The sequence below is a fragment of the Pezoporus wallicus genome, unplaced genomic scaffold (assembly GCF_028554395.1).
Source record: "Pezoporus wallicus isolate ANWC-B61680 ecotype Strahan unplaced genomic scaffold, APGP_CSIRO_Pwel_v1 scaffold_2146, whole genome shotgun sequence".
In the NCBI taxonomy this organism is placed as follows: Eukaryota; Metazoa; Chordata; class Aves; order Psittaciformes; family Psittacidae; genus Pezoporus; species Pezoporus wallicus.
The window spans coordinates 1,468,507-1,486,837 of NW_026639769.1; the positions used below are offsets into that span (position 1 = coordinate 1,468,507).

The following is an 18,331-nucleotide window of genomic DNA, read 5'->3' on the forward strand; positions in this document are numbered from 1 at the left end:
TAGATAAATCGCATTTAAATGTTCTTAGTTTTCTAACTAAAGGAATTCTGGAGCAGAAAAACATCAAAATAACTTCAAGGTTTGCTCTTTAGCGTTGGCAGCTGCTGTGCGTTTTGAAACTGTAGTTCTACTTGTATTAACAAAAAAAAAAGCTCTATTTTATTTTTTAATTGTAAGATACAATTGTGTTTTGCACTTTCTAATCTTGAAAACAGAAGCTGGGTAAAACTGGTTGATCCTAGCCAGCTCTGCCTCCGTAAGTACTGCAACCAGTTTAGTTGGAGGTAGGTCAGCAGAGTGAAAGTTTTGGTTAACATCCTTTGCAACCATATCAGTATTGTTTCTCTGAACTTGTTTAGCTTTTGTGCTGGGTTGGTGGACGTATCGTATAGCTCAGCCCTTAATGTACAACTACTTTGGCTTCAATATAGCAAAGCTATAAATAGGGAGTCTCTTGCCTCCCCTGAAGTAGGAAATGACTGCAGCAGGTGTTGTCCTCTGCTAGAAATTTACACTTTGTTAGTACCTAAGTACTTTCTTTTAAAAAAGTGAACTTTCTTGTTTTGTGTTCTTCCTTTATTAAATGCCAGTTTGGCTAGTCAGCAGACATCTTGTTAAAATCTGAAATCTTCATTAAGAGAAAAGAAACAAAAGCAGAAAGGTATTTTTGGTTTATTTCTGTGCAGCCTTTGTGTAAAGTATACTTTATGTGTAATTTTAAAAAGTGGTAACAGAAGGCACAGGAGAGCTGCATAATGCTCGTTGCTGGTTAAAATGGTATTTGAATTCTTCTAGCTGTGTTAAGCTGGAGTTTATCTTAGGTTTGTTACAGCAGTTCCTGTGTGGTGCTACTGGTAGATTCTTGAAAGGCTGCGGCAATACTTGTATTGCTGCTTTTGCTAAATAGTACCTTGCACTGTGAATGGCATAAAAACAATAAATGGGGCTTTTTGTGCAGCAAGGTAGTACGCAGAGTAAATAAGGATATTGTGATCTGGTCCACGTGAAATGAATCTGATGGTGTCACTAAACAAGCTTGCCCTTGACACAAACCCCATCATTGTGTTTGGATTAATTTTTGGTCTCAGCAAAGAGGCAGAGTTGTTTGGGGCAAGGAGAATAAATGCATTTGCACTGCTGAGATTGTTTTCTTTCAGCCAGTTTGGAGCTCCCTTGCCTCCTTGCCACTGTTGGGTGCTGGAGAAATAGTGAAATCGAGGAGAGAAGCACTGGCACTAATCCTTATAGTGTGTATGTAAACAACACGTAAAGGGAACGATCCTGTGTTTCAGTTACTGTTTAACATGCATCTGCCTTTATACCCCTTCCTTTCTCCCGCAGATGTGAGAGCTGTGTGGAACTGCTGTTTGTGAGAGGGGCTGGGAATTGCCATGAGTGTGATACCCTTCTGCGAAAAAGTAACTTCAGGGTACAGCTCTTTGAGGATCCTGCTATTGACAAGGAAGTGGAAATTAGGAAGAAAGTGCTGAAAATGTGAGTATCACCAGTTAAAAGAACAGAAGGCGGATGTATTGCATGAATCACCATTTAAAAAAATTAACTTACTTCTAGAAGAAAAGATGAGATAATTTATTTTTTGAAGTGACGACCCATGAAACTGAATCCATTTAATTAATATAGAGGAATTTCAGAGAATCTGATTTTATGCAACAACTGAATTCTCAGTGTAGCCTTGAGGGATTCCTGTGTAGCATTAGAGAATGTTGGGTGTTTCTGTGTGGCCTTCTTTGGTGAAGACTTGCCTCCTAAATGGAGGTGATTAGATATTGCTTTCCCCTTGAGGAGATGAACATGGAAGTGGGGCAAGAAATAGGCCCTTGATTGGTTTAATTCCTGGGGATATGTTCTCAGAGTTGATGGCCAGTTCCCTTCAAAACAAAATTGACAAGAGAAGCTATGTTCACATTGTTTTCTACTTCACACAGCAAATGCTAGTAATGAAATGCTTCCTTAGGAGCCTTGTGTTACTACTCTGTCATGCAGATTTGAGAGCTCTTGGAGTTGAGACAAATGAGGTGTAAAATTGCATCTCACGTTCTGTGGCTAAAAAATGATGTTTTATAAGTAAAATAAGTAAGCCAGTTGATGTTTTGGTGGAAGAGGGTCTGCAGCCTAACAAACCTGGGGAGACTTGTGTCTGCAAAAATGTACGTACAGGTAAATTGTAAGCTTGGCAGCATTTATCTAAGGCTTAGCACAATACTTAATGAATTGTAAGATGCAGGAAACTAAAGACCAGTCAGTCTCACCTCTGTGCCTGGCAAGATCATGGAGCAGATTCTCCTGGAAGCCATGCTAGGGCACATGAAAAACAATGAGGTGGCTGGTGACAGCCTGACCAAGGTTGCCGATGACACTAAGCTATGTGGTTTGGTTGATATGCTGAAGGGAAGGAATGCCATCCAGAGGGACCTTGACAAGCTTGAGAGGTGGGCCGATGCCAACCTTATGCAGTTTAACCAAGCCAAGTGCAAGGTCCTACGCCTGAGTCGGGTCAATCCCAAGTGCACCTACAGGTTGAGTGGAGAGGAGACTCAAAGCAGCCCTGTGGAGAAGGACTTGGGGGTGTTGGTCGATGAGAAAATGAGCATGAGCTGGCTTCAGCGTGTGCTCGCAGCCCAGAAAGCCAACCGTATCCTGGGCTGCATCAAAAGGAGCGTGACCAGCAGGTCGAAGGAGGTGATCCTGGCCCTCTACTCTGCTCTCATGAGACCTCACCTGGAGTATTGTGTGCAGTTCTGGTGTCGTCAACATCAAAAGGACATGGAACTGTTGGAACAAGTCCAGAGGAGGGCCACGAGGATGATCAGGGGACTGGAGCACCTCCTGTATGAAGACAGGCTGAGAAAGTTGGGGCTGTTCAGCCTGGAGAAGAGAAGGCTGCGTGGAGACCTCATAGCAGCCTTCCAGTATCTGAAGGGGGCCTGCAGGGATGCTGAAGAAGACTCTTCATTAGGGACTGTAGTGATAGGAGAAGGGGTAGTGGGTTTAAACTTAAACAGGTGAAGTTCAGGTTAGATATAAGGAATTTCGTTCCTGTTAGGGTGGTGAGGCACTGGCACAGGTTGCCCAGAGAAGCTGTCGCTGCCCCATCCTTGGCAGTGTTCAAGACCAGGTTGGAAGGTGTCCCTGCCCATGGCAGGGGGGGTGGAACTGGATGATCTTTAAGGTCCTTTCCAACCCAAACCATTCTATGATTCCGCAATTCTGTATGATACTGCCAAGATGTGGGGAAATTTTGTTGTTGACTACCAACATGGTGATGGGAAAAGTAGTAATAGTTTTCGTGTTTGATAAAGTCTACTGAAGTTAAAAGTCAAGCTGGGATGAAGTCAACTTAGTTGACTAATTATGAAATATAGTTAGAACAGAAAGTATTATAAAATGCTTGGTTCACTTGGATTTGACAGATTACTTTTTAGTAGGCAGAAAAAATGTCCCCAGTTTGGAATTTGGGCGGAGTACTCGGGTTTAGATTTTTATACTCCTGGTGTAATGTGTCTTGCTCCACAGACCAGGCAGAATCTCAGCTTTATGTTTTCTTGGGAAGAAAGCCCAAAGTTTTGACTTTGAGAGGCTGTTCACATTCTAGCCAGTTGTCCCTTCATCTTACTAATTTTTCCATCTATCAAATATTGGATAAATGAGTTCTGGAATGTTCTATTGATACACAATGAGTGTGTAGCATTTTCAGTTTGCTGCTGACATGCTTTCTGTTGTTGGTGCAAAGCCAAGCTCCTTTTTCTAATACTTACAGAAAAGCTTTTCTTGTGGGTGTTACTGTTGCCTCTGGCATTCTTAACAGGTTTCTTGTGTTAAAGGGCTGACTTGGAACTAGGGTATTCTAGTCCCTGTTCTTCTGTTTACATGTAACCCTGGAAAAGGAGTTGTCAATTAGGAGGCAACAATAGCACCTGTTTATGCCAGGCTGGGTCCTTTCCTTTAAAAGAAATGCTTCTGTCTCCTCTTAAGGATTCTATTTGTTGGTCAGTTGTGGGAGCAGCAAAGCACATTGTTGGTAAAAATAGGCCAATACTTAATAGGCTTTCATGAAGAGCCTTACTGAATTGAAATCACATTTTTGTGTGTTTCTATAAATAACTTGTTTCTCTTCTCTCAAAGATACAATAAAAGAGAGGATGACTTTCCCAGTCTAAGTGAATATAATGATTTCCTAGAAGAAATAGAAGAAATTGGTAAGTCTTGATGCTTGCATTTTTGATGTGCTGTGCTCATGAGACCATAGCTTTTTACCTTCTGACTCAGCTACCTATGAGAATGTCCAAGTTGAATTTCTGTAATAGGATTTATCATAGTATCAGATGTTTATCTAATTACCTTTTTCTGTACATTTTTAATCATATTTTCTGAACTGTAGGACATTAAGTAAAATATTTTAATCTGCCAGAGAAAAAAAAACATGTTTTGAAGAGGAATCGGTGCTTTATATCTGGAAAGGAAAGGCTTGCAGGGCACTGTCTGTGCTGCGCTGGGAAAGATTAAACAGAGAAGAGGAATTGAAATTTTCATTATATGCCTCCATTAGCTTTATCTACCATGACAGAAGCCATATGGTGTCTTTCATCATTTTTGCTTCTGCAAGTACAGTAGTTGAAGCTGCTTTGAAGCTGATGACCTTACATACCACTGTGGTAGCATTTTATGTTGCTGTGCAGAAGGAGAAGGTTTAGGAACAGACATTGATTTCTTTCTCTTTGGATTTGTTGAAGCAGAACTTTGCCCTCTGGGGAAAGGACTATGTTATCAACAGAGTTTATTTTCTTCTTAGTTCGGGTGATGTGATCTATGGTGGAGTGATGGATTTTGCTTAGAAAAACAAGGATGTGTTCAAAGGAGTGACTCCTAAATGGTTTGTTTCTTGTTTTTATGAGCTTCTGAGGCTTCTCCTTTTTTGTGTCCTGGAGGAAGAAGAGGTGGCTTAGAACATGCAGAAGGAGCAGTGAATGTAATTTGAAGGAAAATGTGGAGATGCCACTCCCTTTCAGTTTCTCAGAGGAGCCCTTGCTCCTCTTTGCACTGTGTTGTTTTGTAGAAATGTATCCAATACACTTACTGCTGTGAGTAATATGCCGTTTTTGTTGGCCTCGGAAAGATGAGGCTGGAGAGCTAAATTGTGTGGCTGGGAAGCGCCAGGCGCACTCTTACGGCTCCAACTATCTGGAGGAGATGATGTGGGTGTAGTTCTGTTTGCATATTTTTTTGGAGGGTGTGGGGTAAGGAGGAAATGAGTAGAAAAAATGGATGCATCTTAGCCAGAATATCCTGGAAGAATCTCTGTGCTCATAAAAAGGAAAACTGCTTCTTATTTATGTAGTATTAAGTACAGGTTTCCCACTTACTGCTGTTGCAGGGGTTTTTAGCATCTGCAACAAGGGAGTTGAAGTTTTACTTGAAATTACCTTAACTGCATCTATTTGTGCAAGATATTACTGTTCTCCAGCTCTTGGGATTAGGTTGTTAAATTTCAAATGGTTCAAGAGCCAGCATTGGTAAGTTGATTTAGAAGCAGCAGAAATCATGGCTGGTCTTTGTAACCTTGTGACGAAAAGTGCATTTGTCAATAATTGTGCTGGCCCTGCAAATGCACAGTGAAGCAGCTCAGCAGATAAGATTTAGGTATTGGAGTTAGTTGCCTGAAAGGGATGCCTAAAATACTAAGAGGAGCGTTAAGTCTGACTGCCTCCTAGTTTCCTCATGTAGCAGCCGGGGTAATGAGAGGAAAGAAGGGGTGCAGTCAGGAGGTTCTTAATTTCCACTGTCAAAGGGGTCATTTATGCTGTACTAACTTCAGGCAGATGTGGAAGCTGGAGGACAGGTGAGATTCAAGAACACTACCTAGGGTAAGAATTCAAGCCTTGTTCTCCTTTCCTTGGTCACAAACCTTGTTGCACACATCGTGTTCTCCCCAAGCCCTTCCCTGCTTGTGCACATGGACAGAGGTCTCCACTTGACAGTTGTAACACTATTACTGTGTTATTAGAGTTCTTCCAGTGGCTCTGCTGTGCATGTTGCGTATGGTATGACTGAACGATGTGTTAAAGTTGCCTTTGCATTGTTACTTCACATTTTACTGCTGAGAGTAGTTATTTATGTTTTTTGAATATATGAATTCCCTGTTTGCATGTGAAAAATTAGGCTGGAAGATGGGAAAGAAAGGGTATAGTCATGCAGTGCAAAGTTTTGCCTTGTGGGACCAATGTACAGCAGGTTGGCTGGTGGCAGTTGTTGAAGCTACCAGGTAAGGAAGCTGGGGAGCCAGAGAGCTGCACTTCCCCTTTCTCCCCTTTCCCCAGACTTTCAGCTTTTTTGTAGGAGGGGTGAGGTGCAGCTTTACCTTGTTTTCTCTTTACTGGCAAGCTTCGTTTAGTAAGTTGTTGTGGGGGTTTATATGAAGTAGTTGCTTGGCAGAGACAAAATGTAAACTCCTGTATAAGTACACATGATCCTAGCACAGTTCTGATAGTTCTACCAAATGTTACAGGTAGGTCAGATCCAACATTTGCAGTAATTGCACTGTCTTACTCCATTGACGTGATATATGACCTCACTTGAAACACATTTTTCCCCCTTCATATCAGGCATGTTATACCTACAGACTTTTTCTAATTAAAGAAAAGAGTTGGGTGGTAGAGCGGAAGTGTGTGTGTGTGAAGGTCAAGCAAACATTAGGGTAGTCACCTCTTAAGATTTCTATTATAAAAAACACATTTTTGAAGTGGTTTAGAATGTAGCCACTAAATAATGCTTTGGGCTAAAATGTGTTATACAAGGCTTTAAATAGAAACCACATTTTAAAGCAGGTTTTCCCCAGAAACTATAATCAGTTGGACAATTTGAGGACATTGTAAACACAGTTTGTTGTCATTAACATTAGGAAGAAAAATAAAATGAAAGGGTTAAAACCTGCCTTTGGGAAAGGTGTAAGTCAGGTTTATGCCCATATGATGAGAGTGGTAAGATTAAACCTTAGAGTGTTGTTACAAGTTATAATCTCTGGACATAATGCAACTTCTGTTCACTCTTTCTACAAGGAAAGAGTTTCTTTCACTCTCTATTTCTTCCCCAAAGTATCTTCATAGCCAGTTTTTCAAAACCTTTCCGTGTAAGCTCTCCAGAGCAGAACCCACCTCTGAGCATGTGTGTAGACACTGCCTGGCACCATTCTCCTGATACCTGAATGAGGCCTCTAGGCATTACCGCAAAACAATTGTTAGTGGTAATTATTGCTTTTTAAAAACATTCAGTGCATTTGACTTGGAACGAGGCTGCTGTATTTGTGCCCTTTGGATTCCTGTATCTCATTACTCCTCTATGACTTTATGCAATACCAGCTGCCTAGTGACTTGTCTTGCTTGGAACATTTATCTCACACCCCATCCTTGGGTAGGAATAATTTCGGTATCTATAATCACTTGTGGGTTTTGTTTATTGTTTTGTGATTTTGTTTATTTCCTCTGTGTGTGCACATGAGGGTGGTATTGCTGGTCCTGACAATGAGAATAACCCAGCTTGGAAGGTGAGCAACCTGATCAGAGGTAGATTTCAGTCGTCTCACCTGTACAATGATTTTGGTATCACACTGCTCCAGTCAAAATGATCTTTCTTAGACTAGTGTGGCTAAGTGATCTCATTTATTACTATGCTAAGGTATTTTTCTGGAATATTACCCAATAAAAGAAAACTGAGGATAAACAAAAGTAGTTATTAATGCCTAACTAGATTTTTCTGGCTTAGCTATGGGTTTTCTTTTGTTTCTGATAATTATTTTGTTATAATCGCAGAAGTGTTAGTTGGAAAGGACCTGTTAGAATCTATTTCATCTTTTCTCCCCCTCACCCCTCTCCTACTTCTCTTAAAAGTGCAGGGACCATGCATCCAAGTCACCAACCAAAGGTGCCACAATAGCTCGGGGCTCCCCAGGCAGGCTGAGGGTGAGAGCTGGCGATTTATGGTGATCATAATTAAGGAGCTGTTTGTAGTAAGGTGGAATATCATTTATAATAAACTGATACTACTAATTTTCAACTTTTCAGCTGGCTTATACCAGCAATGCTGATCAAATAGATCTGCATTGTAGCAGAGTAATCATCTGCTATCTTGCCAGAGAGGGTATATTCTGACTGTTTGAATAATAATGTTACCATGTAAAAAATATTTGTTGTCTCTTAAGGACCTAGGAGAAGTCTCAGAAAATTTGCAGTGTCTCAGACTAAACTAGGATTTTGGTGGACTGAAAGTCCTGCAGTGGAGTGACATTCATTTGTAGTGCTCTGGCTCCAGACAAATTACTGTGAGTGCCATATAATTAATATTTTTGTCTGATTTTCTTTTTTCTAACTAGATTTTTTCCATTTGTTGTAGAATTGCATAATGAATGTTGCTGTTTTAAAAAAGCACTGAAAGCCTCCCTGTAGAGGCTGAATTTTAGTAGCAGTGAATTTTACCTAAAAAGAATGAAATGTTTCAGAAAAACATAATAGTCTTCCTGTTATACTTCAACAGCTATCTCAAGGCAAGTCATTTTATAGGCCAACCAATGTGAGATGGATAAGTAGATAAATAATTGTTACATACAAACCAGCTTCTGTTTCTTTTCCCTGAAGGGTTTCAGGCCACTTCCAGCCGCTTATGCTATATTTCAACATGGACAAAGTAAGTCTGGCTTCTCTTTGAAACCTTTTCAAACTAGCCATCTGCTTTGCCAGTCATATTTAGATCTATACCAATATTTTGTCAGGATAGGTGTAGCATATGAGTTAGGGGTTTTTAACTCTTTATGGTTCTAGTTTCAGAATTTGTTTTGTTGTGTTTTTTATTTTTAATATAATTCCTCCAAATGTTCCCTTTTTAAATTTCTGGCAAAACTGGCAGGTGCACCCCCCCTGACAAAAGCCCTGGCAAAGATGTGAGAAAAGCCTGTGAAGACTTTCTGCCACAGCTGCACAACAAAAGCCCATAAAAGTTTCCCACCACAGGCATTTTTATTGTAGGATGGAAGATGCTATTTTCAGTTATTAAAGGACAGCTGTTGATACTGATGCTGATACAGCGGTTTAAGATCTTACTTAACAGTGTTGCAACAAAACGTGGCTCTTCAGTATTTGAAGTCTGAAATGTGGATGACTTAGTGTTGAGGAACAGATGCTGATGACCAAAGTAATGTTCCTCTTCAACGACCATGAATCAATATTCAGTGGGAGAAATTTACTCTGGCCTTTGAGGGTTCTGGAGGTATGAATCTTTCTAATCGCTGATCTCCTGCGGTATCCTCAAGTGACAGAGTAGAGTAAGATAAGTAGAGCAGAATCAGCATGGTATCAGCAGATGCAACTGTTCAGAGGGTTTTACCTGTAGTTTGGTTCCAGCCACAGGATGAAAACAGAAGGGGAAATAAAACTTTCACCTTGCTGCTAGTAGAGCAGTGGGCGTTTAAGGTGGCTACTGAAGATTTCTCAAACATTGATGCAAAAATGTATCTCTTACATGGAAATGTTACTTCATATCAAGTAGCAAAATAAACCCGCTTCTGTAAGTAGCTCTAAATAAAGGCGGGCATTGGCACATGTTTAAAACTTTCCTGCTTTCCCTAGTATGTCTTTTAAATCTTACCGCTTTTGTTTTGCAAACCTAAGTTTTGACTAGTTGAACCTATTAAAGGTAACTGAGAAGAAGAAAAGCCTTGAATGTTTCAAGTAGCAATAGTTGCAAAACCTGGATAGATCCAGCTTATTGCTGGATTATTTAAAAAAAAATACTGAAGATGTTCAGGAGCCTGAAGAGGCATTTGGCATCTCCTCATGCTCCTCCCCTTGCACCTGAAGGTGGCATCTGGGCATCCTGCTAGCACAGCATTTCGCAGATGCTATTTCTTTCTTGTGTCGTCCCTGAAGAGTTCAGAGAGCTGGTGTGTGGATTTAAGAAAGTGCTGACATTCCCATGCAGCTGCTGTCATTGCAGAGCACTGGTCTGATTGTATGCCAGCATCTTCACATGACAATTCTTCTGTGCCATAATGCCTAAATATTAAGCTGCTTGTCATCTAGTAATTGTAAAATGGAAATTTGGAGGTCAGTTTGGAAAATAATATGCCTTTTGAGGGGGGGGGGGGGGGAAACCCAACCAAAATCAAAACAAAAAAAACCACCAAACCCTCCCAAACAAACAAACAACAAAAACCCCTAAAACATTTGAAATGGATAAGTAGTTTCCAGAGACCAAGGAGTTGAACTTTGAATGGCTTGTTTGGGTTACTGCAGTGCCCAGAGATTCCACCTGAGATGAGATCGAGACTGTGGGCATAGGTGCTGCATATGCCTACAGTACAGAGATACAGCAGTTGATGTGTAGGAATAAGGAAGCTTTATATCTCTACTCCTGATTCTTATTGGTGGGAGACCTCCAGTAGAGAGGGCCAGTTATCTGCCCCAGAACAGTTGCGAAGCTGGAAATTGAACTCTGGCACCCTTTCAAATTCTTAAACGGCAAAACCAGTCTCCATCTCAAATCTTCCTCCTGAAGTGCTGAAGTGAGGGTGATGTGGTGGAGGAGTTCAGCTGATTTAGGAGCCAGGCTCAATTAAAATGTCAGTCCTGTTGATTGTGTGCATTATTTGGAAAAGAAAGGGGGGAATAAATACAGCTTTTGGGGTTGATTTTTTTTTTTTTTTTTTTCTTTTTTGCTTAAGGTTAGGAATTTCTTCAGCTGTATCTTGCCTTGCCCTTTTAGTTCAGTTCAAGGAAGGACTGAGCACATTCGGTAAGAGTGAGACAACATGGTGGTTCAGTACTCCTGAAAAGAGAGTATTCCTATTCCCATCTGTATGCTTTTAGTACTTCCCTTGTACCACCTCTGGCACTTGCCTGACCCATTTGTTGAGCCAGTTCAGGTTACTGGAGGGTGTCTGTTGACACTGCAAAGCATCCAGGGTGTCCTGGAGTCAGACCAGGTGAAAGAGTGAGGCTTATGCCTGGGAAGAGGGACATAAGAGCAGGGCTGCCCCTTTTGAACAGTACAGCTGGATTTGAGAACTGAGCTGCATCCCACAACTTCAGCAAAATGTCCCTATCCTGTTTTCTCTGCCCACCTCCATTTGCTCCTGCTTTGATTTCTTGCTGTTCTCTTTGCTGTTGTTAACTGATTTACTAGGCTATTCATGGTTTAATTTACCTAGAACCCTTCTAAAAGTTCATTTTTGCTGAGTGGAGAGGATGAAGGAAGTGATGTAATCTTTACCAAACTGAGATATGTGCTGTCCTGATGAGTAACCACAGACTTCATGCTTCCTTCCATTTCTTTCTGGCAGCCATATTTATACAAATGACTTGGCAGTAGTGCATGTGCCCAGGGTTCATTTGGGCCTAGTTGCCTGAAAACCTAGGAGGAAGGAACTGAACCATAATCTCGCAAATCCCATGCTAGTTTTCACTAGAACCTCTTTCTCTTCCTCAGGGTTTGACCTAACGATGCCATATTGATTGCACTTTCTTGCAAAAGGGTATTTATCAATGGCTGGGCAAATCTCTCTGCTGTTCTTGTAGATTTACTGTAGCCATGTGACAAATCGTCTTCAAGGCCTTGAGTGCTGTATGTTTGCAGTCTTGACAGCTTTAAGGTCATGGGCATGAGCCCAGCATCCACTCTGAATGGTGATCACCAGCAACTTCCCAGTGATAATGGCATTCAGTTGGAATTCACTTGACCCACAATTGAACCAGTGACCTAGGGGTGAAGGCTCAGGCATTGTATCAAATTACTAATCATCCAAACCGTCTACATCTTTAAAGCTGTTGATGATAGAAACTGTTCAATTTCTTGAGTTATCTTCTGTGCAATGTGTAGATAATTGGGAATGTTGTGCTAAACTGTGGAGCTTGCTGGCTGACCCTGCTTGCTCATAATTTTACGTGAGATACAGTCTATCAGTATGAAGGGATATCAAGAGAATGTCATTTTACCTATGCATCTGGATGCATCTGCAGATTCTGCATAATAAAAGTAATTCTAAGTTATTGAGTAATATGAAATTTTTTTGTGTATCTGAGAATTTGAACGGTCTCTAGTCTTTGTGCATTAGATAATCTTATGAAATGACTTAATTTCTAACCTTGTCTTAATATGTGTATGTTTAGTCTAATTTTACATGATTACTGTTCTTAGTTGTAATGCTACTTGAAAAGGTTAATGTTTTACAGATACTATGAACAATAATATTATTCATGTGTATCATTATCAGTATCACAAAATAGGATGTAAGACTCAAATTGTCATCTACAGATGTCTAAACCTAAAGGAGCTTGGCTAACTGAGGTTGTGTTTAGCAGGTTATGTCTTTATTTACAGGGCATATTTAAATAAATTCTGTTGTTGCAATGTTTGTACCTGGTACTAGAAGGGATAGAGAACATAAGAGTACTATTTCTTTGTCATGGTTATGCATGCTGACCTAATGCTTTTGCTTTCTGTCTTTCTGATATTTATGTAGTATATAACTTGACCAACAATGTGGATTTGGAGAACACCAAAAGGAAAATGGAACTGTACCAGAAGGATAACAAAGAAGTCATTCAGAAAAATAAGATAAAACTGGTTAGTTAACTTCTCCTCTGCCCTACAACTTTTATTCATTAGTTACAGAATTAAAGGATTTTCGAAGTGAAGTACTTTCTGTAATGTCTCAAAAACAAGTCAAAGCTGAAGGCACTGTGCAGATTTCACTTTGTATTTAAAAACTGTAATATGCTGATGTTCTGTGCTACTGATATTTAGTGCTGTGTAAAGAGACTACATTGATAGTTGAAATGTAGTCACGCTTTATTTTGTGAAGGGCTTGAAAAGAAGGGCAGGGAGTAAAATCTGCATGTAATACATCAGCACGGCATGAGTGCTGGCAGTGTTGTTGGACAATATCCAGGAGAGACAAAGTTCGTTCCTGTACCAGGACAATCAGTCCTTTCTCATCTGAAGGAAAAAAGGAATCCAGATGCAGACATTATGTCGCTCCCAGGAGAGAACTGTAAAATTGAGGGAAAGCACGGATCTGGTTTATGCAAAATTTAAAATGAAGGATGTTGAAACAAACATTAAAAGTTTTGTTCAAGAGCTGATAACAATAACATCAAGAGAATTATATATATGATCTGTATGCAAAACATACAGTTCTTTGAAGATCCTTTCGTTAAAATACAGTTTAGGTACCATTTTGTTCTTTAACAATAAACTTGTGTTTCTATAAGAAAATTTAATCTGTTAAATATTTTTTCAGTATAAAAACACACATTGTTATCAGTTCTTGAAGGAAAATGTCTGCCCAGAGTGTGACATAACAAGGTTTTATGTTTGTATTACAGTTGCACTCAGGACTTGCTTTCAAATCAGTAGGGGAGAAATCCTCAATTCCCTGAAGTCTGTGGCAAAACTAGTGGTTTCTTTAGCACAGGAGGAGATTGGAATCTGAAAAATGTTTGTTTGAACCTCTTCCTTTTAAAGGCAAGGAAATTTCCCTTGGGGTCCATCTCTGATCTGTTATCCTGTCTCTGACACTGTGCAATATCCTATGCTTCAGAGCTTGAAGAGACCTGCCAAATCTTTGGCTACATGTCTTATTTTACAATGTAGGTGCAACCTCTTAGGGTCACAGTGAGAATAGTGTGCTTTGCCTACAGCCCACTTTCTGTTCACTTACGTGACTTGCAGACAGCCTGTGCGCTAGCTGTGTGATCGTATCAAGCAGCACAGTAATACTCTGTACCCACCCAAGCCCTCTGGGTCTTCTGTTTTCTGTCCTTTGGGGTCTCTCTGTGGCTACAGGCTGTCTGGTGGAAGCTGGGCAAGCCTGCGTGAATGCAGACTTACTGGAAATCCGGGGACATTTCTTTTTTATTTCTTTTTCAACATTTGAAACATTCAACATTTCTTTTTCAACAATTGAAACTTAATAATAGACTTGATACAGTTGGCTATTACAAAAACTGCATGATCTTGGCCATAAATTTACCCCTCTCCCAAGAGCTGCTCTTTTTGGCAAGTTTTGGAATGTCTTTACTCCATAAATGGTAAAAGGTGTCCTAATTTCTTGCCTGAACTTCTTATAGCAAGTCACTGTCCATTCATTCTTGGACTCACATAAATTTTCTTGTCCACTGTAATAGCTTGCTTCTGAGGAATATAAATATTCTTTGTTCATATTGGTGTTTTTGTTACCCTTTGCCTGTTTTAGTTTGGATTTGTGTTTGGCAAGTGGAAGGGACCAGAACTGAAAGTAGTATTGTAGCTAAGATCATAACAGCCTCTTGCAAAAGAACAGTTTTCCCATCTTTACTGGAAATATGTTGACATGATCCCAAGACTCGTAGCACTCTTACAGGAGGTTAAAAATCGGTAATGGTCAAGTAGTGCATCAGGGATTTTCCTCATTGGTTTTGAACTGATGAATTAATGTCTCCAAAAATCTATGGCCTTGTAAATTATTTTGATCTTACTTCTGCTACTTCTTTCCCCATGAGTATGTCATCGTTTCTTAAAAATCAAAATATGAAGTTACTGAACCAGCCACCTCAGGATTTAAGTGACTGCTTGTTCTTCTGTCAGCTCTGTAGCCAGTTCCTAATACCCTTGCTACTTGTGTACTAACTCGTCTGTTAGATCTGTAGATTTAATGCAGAACCATGTGGAGAAAAATTTTAAACAGATAGGTTTGGATGAAAAAGTGAAGAACTTGTGGAGGAGGGGTTCTTGTTATAAATTGATTTTTATATATGATTGTTGTGGTTTAACCCCACTTGATGAATAAGTACCATGCAGCCACATGCTCACCCACTTCTTCCCCTCTCCTGGGGTTGGATGGGGAGGCAAATCAAAAGAATGTAAACCCCATAGATTGAAATAAGAAGAGTTTAATAACTAAAATAAAGTATAATATACTACTACTAATAATGATAAGGAAAATAACAAGGGGAGAGAATATAAAACTAAAAGGAGAAAGGAAAAAAAACCCCAATCCAGCAGTGGTGCACAATATGATTACCACCAGCCTGACCCGAGTAGTGATCTGCTGTCCTGGGTGACTCCCCCCAGTTTATATACTGGGCATGCCGTGCTGTGGTATGGAATACCCCTTTGACTAGTTTGCGTGGGGTGTCCTTTCTCTACTCCTTCCTTGCTTCTTGTGCTTCTCCTCACTGGCAGGGCATAAGAGACTGAAAAGTCCTTGATCATCAGGGTAAGCATTACTTAGCAACAGCTAAAACATTGGTGTGTTATCAGCACTGTTTGCATACTAAAGCCAAAACACAGCACTGCACCAGCTACTAGGAAGAAAATTAACTCTGTCCCAGCCAAAACCAGGACAATTATAAATTCTCCTTATCTACATGTATAGAGTCTTGCGCTCTGAGTGGACTACAGTTTTCCCAAATGTGCCTTCTTCCTTCAATATCTGCTGTTCTCCAGTCATGAGACATATGCTTGTTACTTCCTGCTTTGTCACTAGATGTTTAGTTGCACTTGCTGCTTTGTTCAGTCTTGAAATAGTTTTGTCTGAACTCTGTGATGAGTGTTTTTCTTGACTGTCCTTTCTTGAATGTGGTGAAACATTATTATGTTTTCTATTTACTTCTTGCACTTGTCATCTTGAGTTTACTTCAGGCTTCACCATGTTGGTCTTTTTCCTTAGATATTGAGACTGTGTCTAGGTTATCTTCAATGTTGACACAACCATCACTGCCCATTGAACTTCTCTCCATTCTGTTTTAATGTTTTGTTTGGTCTTTCTTTCCAGAAGGAATTTGATCTGACATGCGATAGTTCTTCCTTTCCTGTAGTCTGATCTGATTTAGGTTTCTACATCAGTTTACTTATTTCTGACTATAACTTTTTTTGGTCTGGTTCTTCAGACTATGTCTTTGAGCACTTTCCTACCAGCTTTCTTCTGTTTCAGTGCAAATTCCAGGCAGTCTTTAGATGTAAATGTGGAAGAGGCTTGGAATGTCTTCAAGACCCTAAGCTCTTCAATTCTGTTGACTGAACTAACTAAATCCTGTAATTCTCAGAAATAACCTCAGTCAGCAACTTGGGGATTTTCTTGTTTGCTCGTTTCCTTTCATTAAATGCAAAGAGAATCCAGTTTCAGGTGGTCACTTGTTGGTGACCAGCTCTTTTCCAGTGTCACTTCTATAGTTAGTTATAGTTATAAAATGAAAGCACCTTTTGCTGGCTTGGTGGCAGGTGGTGAGGTCTGACAGCTCTTGCATCCAGGAGTAACTGGGCCTCACTGGGACCCATTGGCTTGATCTGCCTGGTGAAAGGGTGCTTTTCAGCATATTCTGGCCTCTATCACTTAACTATACTTTATGTTACAACTTTGTAAGAACAGGTGTTACCAAGCTCTTGGCTGAAATGATGTTTTGCTGAAATGGCTCCTATCAATAAATCATCTTTTTAAGTTGTATGCAGTTTTAATTATCTCTGCATTTTTACTGAATCTCCTTTTGCTTTAGTATTTTTTTTGTGGGGAAGATTTGGACAATGTTGACTGTATATTTTGTCCTGTACCTCTTACAACCAAACTGACATTCTTTTGATTTCCTCTTCCATATAAATGGTTTAATCCTTTCATTTTCCTATCTCTGAACCCCCTTCTTTTTTTCTTTCTTTTCCTTCACTGGGATTTTCAAATACAGATTATTAAGAAGGTTAAATAAAGCTTCTCAAGAAATAAATTCTGAAGCAAAAACTAGTCACTTTGTCCTAGTAATCTCTTATTTTTCATCTTGTGTCACATGACTATAATCCAGATGATAGGAAAAGTTCCTTGTTTTCTGGGAATGTTACATTTTTAAAGTTCACGCTTAAATATGTTATAGCTTTTAAGCTTTTCTGTTAATATTCACAGCTTTGTAATTGCTCATTTTCCTCCTACACTACTGATAAGCACACAGTGTTGTTTGCACAGAAGGTGCATCTGGTGGGAGGGATGGCAATCAGGTATTGTGGGGTTACATTTTCAGTCACCTGACTTGCATCACATGAGAAGTAGGATGTGTGGAAGCAGAGAGGGGTTCATTCTAGAGTGAATGTATCACAAAGGCCCATTGTCATCCTCTGCTATATAAAGAACCAAGACACAGATGATTACATCTAACTGCAGAGAGCAGCAAGGGTAACTTTGCATTGGACGGTAAGAGGAGGTGGAAGTATTATCCACAATCATCTAATTTATATTTCAGACGCGGGAGCAGGAAGAGTTGGAAGAAGCGTTAGAGGCAGAGCGACAGGAAAGTGAGCGAAGGCGACTGCTCATACAGAAAGAAGAACAAATACAGCAGATCCTGAAAAGGAAGAATAAGCAGGCACTCTTGGATGATCTGGTGAGTAACAAAACCAGAGGCTTTGAATGCTCAGTAGCAGAGCAAATAGCAATTACATTGACATTAATCTCCACTATGGTTAAGTCTGCGGCATTAACACACCTGCTTCTTTGTTTCCCTGTCTTGCATGTTTTGTGCTACTGTTCTCTCACTTACTATTCATTTCAATATTGCAAACAATTCTGGTTTTGTTAAGCTAAGGACTAGAGGAAGCGTGCTTCTGGGATTCATAGACTTAATTGGGCTCATTGTCCAGAATGTCTAGTTCTGGTTAGAAATTAATTCTAGGAGAACTTCTTGGCTGTTTCAATGCAAAATTTATCCTAGATAATATTCTAGCAAAGAAAAATGAAGACTTTCTTTTGGTATTTGAAGAAGGCTGTTTTCCTGCTTCTACATGTTTTGATTTTTGTGGGTGGTGTCTTTTTTTGGGGGGGGGGGGTGTGTGTGTTGTTTTTCCAAGTGAGTTCCACTGAAACCTCTTTTTCTGTTGCTAATTCACTTGTGAAGGTGTATTTCAGAAACAGCTTTCATGTGTCCAGCCACTCTAGCAGTTTGTATATTAGTTGACATTTGACTGCATATCAGAAGAAAAGCTGGTATAGAAGTCTAGATTTCTATTTAATTCATTGATAATATGAAAGTCATAGACTTTGACTGTGATCAAGGATGACTTGCATTAGCATAGCTGATATCGTGACTACTCCAAGTTGAACCTGATAGCTGAGGTGTGAGGTTCTGTCACGTCTGAGGCCATGGAACTGCCTGCTTCATTTGCTTTCAGCTGATGACAATTGCATCTGCTTTGGCGCATGGCTGGTCATGCAGTTTGTGAGGGCGCTAAGGGAGATACTAAGTTGGTACATGTGTGCAGCTATGTCAATGTGAATTTTTCGTATTTCAGTTTATCTCACATTTATATAGTG

The 18,331-nt window shown here is 40.0% G+C and overlaps 1 protein-coding gene across 2 annotated transcripts in view; it reads left to right on the forward strand.

Moving 5' to 3' along the window:
- The window catches only part of MNAT1 (MNAT1 component of CDK activating kinase), a 125,319-nt gene that overhangs the window by 35,251 nt on the left and 71,737 nt on the right, over positions 1–18,331 (forward strand). For both annotated transcript variants that reach the window (XM_057416131.1, XM_057416130.1), the window contains exons 2-5: positions 1,342–1,494; positions 4,144–4,217; positions 12,524–12,627; positions 17,265–17,405. In XM_057416131.1, coding sequence (XP_057272114.1) covers positions 1,342–1,494; positions 4,144–4,217; positions 12,524–12,627; positions 17,265–17,405 — 472 coding nt within the window. The remainder of the gene's footprint in view (positions 1–1,341; positions 1,495–4,143; positions 4,218–12,523; positions 12,628–17,264; positions 17,406–18,331) is intronic.